The 3,279-nt window shown below is 43.4% G+C and overlaps 1 protein-coding gene across 1 annotated transcript in view; it reads right to left on the bottom strand.

Moving 5' to 3' along the window:
* The window catches only part of rimkla (ribosomal modification protein rimK-like family member A), a 17,518-nt gene extending 14,871 nt beyond the window's left edge, over nucleotides 1-2,647 (bottom strand). Inside the window, exon 1 of the mRNA XM_032520683.1 lies at nucleotides 1,388-2,647. Within this exon, the coding sequence (XP_032376574.1) occupies nucleotides 1,388-1,550 (163 nt within the window). The 5' untranslated portion in view covers nucleotides 1,551-2,647. The remainder of the gene's footprint in view (nucleotides 1-1,387) is intronic.
* Between the last annotated feature and the right edge of the window lie 632 nt (nucleotides 2,648-3,279).

The following is a 3,279-nucleotide window of genomic DNA, read 5'->3' on the forward strand; positions in this document are numbered from 1 at the left end:
ATATATATATATATATATATATATATATATATATATATATATATATATATATACCATTATAATACCACATATAAGGCATTGTAATGTACTTTGCATGTGGTAGATAGTTTGTATGAATGCCACAAATGACCAATTCTAGAATTTCATTATATTCACAAATATTCCTTTGGCTGTATTATGGCATGTCATTCCTTAAATGCCTTTCACTTTATTACTTTGAAACCCCATGTTGAGTTTAAAGCTTTGCCATGACTAACCTGTACAGCAGACCTGATGTAACATGTAGTTTGCAAAGGACGTGTTGCTCAATCTCACCCCTACTCATCCAACGTGACAACGACCCCACTTCACACCGCCTGGATAAATTCCATGTGTGTCTGTTTGTTGGGGGCTCCTACTGTTACCTTCATCAAGGCTTCCCGAGTCAATACTGTAACATGTTATCATCTCATAACAAGCAGAACACAAACAATGTGTTCAAAGCAGCAACAATATTACAACCACAGAATTGTTTAAAGATCTGTCATCATGACATAATGTAGATACTGTAGGCACAATATACGGAAATGGTAAACTAGTTTTTGTTTTGATTAATCCATGTACCACTTTAGTTCTTTATCAAGTAATAACGATAAACAGGCCCTTGTTATGGCTCCACAGATGTACTAGAAACTGCATACTTTTTGGGGGGCTTGGGGTAAGACAATAGACTTAATGTTAAGCTATCACCACGTTACATCTGGTCTACATTAAATCACTACCTTTGCCTACATTAAATCACTACCTTTAACAGTTTATGTAGGAATTATTTAATTGATCACTTAAACTCGACTAGTCTCCTTGCGACCCGTCCTGTGTGTGAAACATGTTTGCATGCTTGTGCATTCTTCTCAAGGCTATTGCGAAAAGAAATCTGCCTGGCGCCGGCTTACATATGACCAAAATGGGAGAAAATGGGACGCATTTGTTTTCGTTATAATTGTCTATGCGCTTACTACTAGGCTTTTATAAAATTATGTATCTGTTGCTCTGGTGCTTAAGTAAATCGTATCATCGACGGCATTGTTGGGATTGTATCGTAGCCTATTCAGCGAAATTAAATCAAGCATCACCGCTACCCTCTGGAGGCAGTCTAGCTGGAAAGTGGGTTAGGCGGTCACGTCTGTGGTTACACTTCGCTTCCTGGCTAGCAGGCAGATCGGGCTAGCCCTCTCCTTTGCTTTACAGCAGTGTGCTCCCCAAACAATACCGTACCCGCCTGCCATTAACTTTGTGGAACACGTAACGTTAGAACACTGCTAATCTGAAATAATCAGTCACACTGCACCATTCTTTTACAAAGTTAAGACAGACATCCACTGTTTTGGAATAACTGGGTGATACTTGCCTAATTGCCCCTCGCTGATCGTTAGCACGATTTGATCCATGAGAAGAGAGCGGAATTCAACATCCTCGTCGGCGCAGCGCTCCTTCAATGCCCGGAGGATCTGAACCTGAGGATACTCCTGGCTGATTCGCCGGTCGGTCACAAACCAAACCCGAGAACACATTGCGTATGCTTGGATTCAAATAGTTAACAAAAATCCGTGAAAACACACAGGCGGTAGGTGTGTGGTGGCAGCGAGTGATCCGGGGTTCGGGCGGCAGAGCAATGGCACACAGATGCTCAAACAATGGCCTCGGCGGCTAGCAGCACGAGCAGGTTGTGATGTGGCTAAAAACAGGACCACGACTCAACCGCTGTCTGGACCGAACCGGCTAGGATGAATAATCTTCGTTATCACCTTTGTTTCCCTTCATTTGCAGCCATTTAGTCCCCCCAGCGTGCAGTTAGTTGAACCCAGACCGCGCAAATCCGAGACACGCGAGCAGAAAATAACGGTATATTTACCCGCAGAAACGTGTCTCTTTCAACCGATATCCAGCTCTCTGCCCGCCGGAGCGAACAAAGCACAAGCTGTGCGCTTTATATCGTTTACTTGCCGACTCAAAACTACCAATGAAGTTTTCCCGCGATCGCAGCGGTTGTATGGCGTCGCTAACCGCAATGTCGCCGGTTTATTACAATAAGCTAGCCCGCGACGACTACACTCCCTCCTCCGTTTGGCTGCTGTCCACGAGTTTTTGGTGCTGAAAAGTGCACGCGCTTCGTTTACAACTCCACTTCTCCGCGTGTCCGTTCGCAGGGTCCTGCCCCAAAATACAAGTTTTGGAGGGACATTAACCAATCACAACTCGGGAACTTCCTCATTGTCCAAACAGCACACGGAAGGCGTGGGCGGGCCCCAGACATCCCAACCAATGAGGGCGGTCTAAACGGAGGGCGCGGAGTGCTGTGAATCAGTGCGTGGAGTCTGCAGTGCGCACGAGATCGCGCGCATCCCGAACCGGTTCAGACCAGACGATGCGAGGAGGTTTGGCGAAAACCGACAGCGCTGTCTCCATGCCGAAGTGGCAGGAAATGGAACAAGGTCATCTCAAACCACAGCCACTACCAATCTTCATTTTCTTTTCTTCCATTCTGCATCAATTCCTAAAGATTGAGAGGTTTTTATTCTTCCAATATTTTGTATTTCGACAGTGCCGGTTTAGCGGTGCCATCCAAGGACAACTGTGTCGGCTGAGTGGAAGGAAAACACTCCCATGTGATAATGGTGCGAAATTATGCGAGTGACCCACTTCCTCTCTCTTTCCTGTGCCAGAGACCATTGTGGGTGGGGATAACGTGAACACAAACATGATTCACATATTTTTTGGGATTCAGTGGGGCTTGCACTTTTAGAGGATATGTCCTGGCATCATCACGTCCATAAATCCGCTTAGAAAAGATGACGCTTCTTATAATTACTGAATCACGTTTTTAAGTTTTCTTCAAAGTAATCCAGTGATAGTCTGATGTCTGTACAGTGATCATGTCTGTATAGGGTAGCCTAAAAGGATTTGTTCATATCTAATTCGGTGGAGCTTTTTGTTAAAATGAAGAGTAAATGTCAAAAGGTTTACTTATAACCCCATATGGCTACATTATATTTATTGTATATAGGCTAGGCTATTATATAAACCTTTATACACAGCAAACAGAAAAACTGTTACACTAAATTAGGATTAGACATATGGGAAACACTTTATAGACAACTCAAGTAGCCTACTTAAGTAGGCTAATGCTTGACTTGTAATAATCTGATGCATGAGTTAATGCAGGAGGTATTATTTCAGTTTCAGGAGACTTTGATAATTTATAGCATTTCATGAATCTCAGTTTAGGAGAATTAGGATTAC

The sequence above is a fragment of the Etheostoma spectabile genome, chromosome 7, assembly GCF_008692095.1.
Source record: "Etheostoma spectabile isolate EspeVRDwgs_2016 chromosome 7, UIUC_Espe_1.0, whole genome shotgun sequence".
NCBI lineage: Eukaryota > Metazoa > Chordata > Actinopteri > Perciformes > Percidae > Etheostoma > Etheostoma spectabile.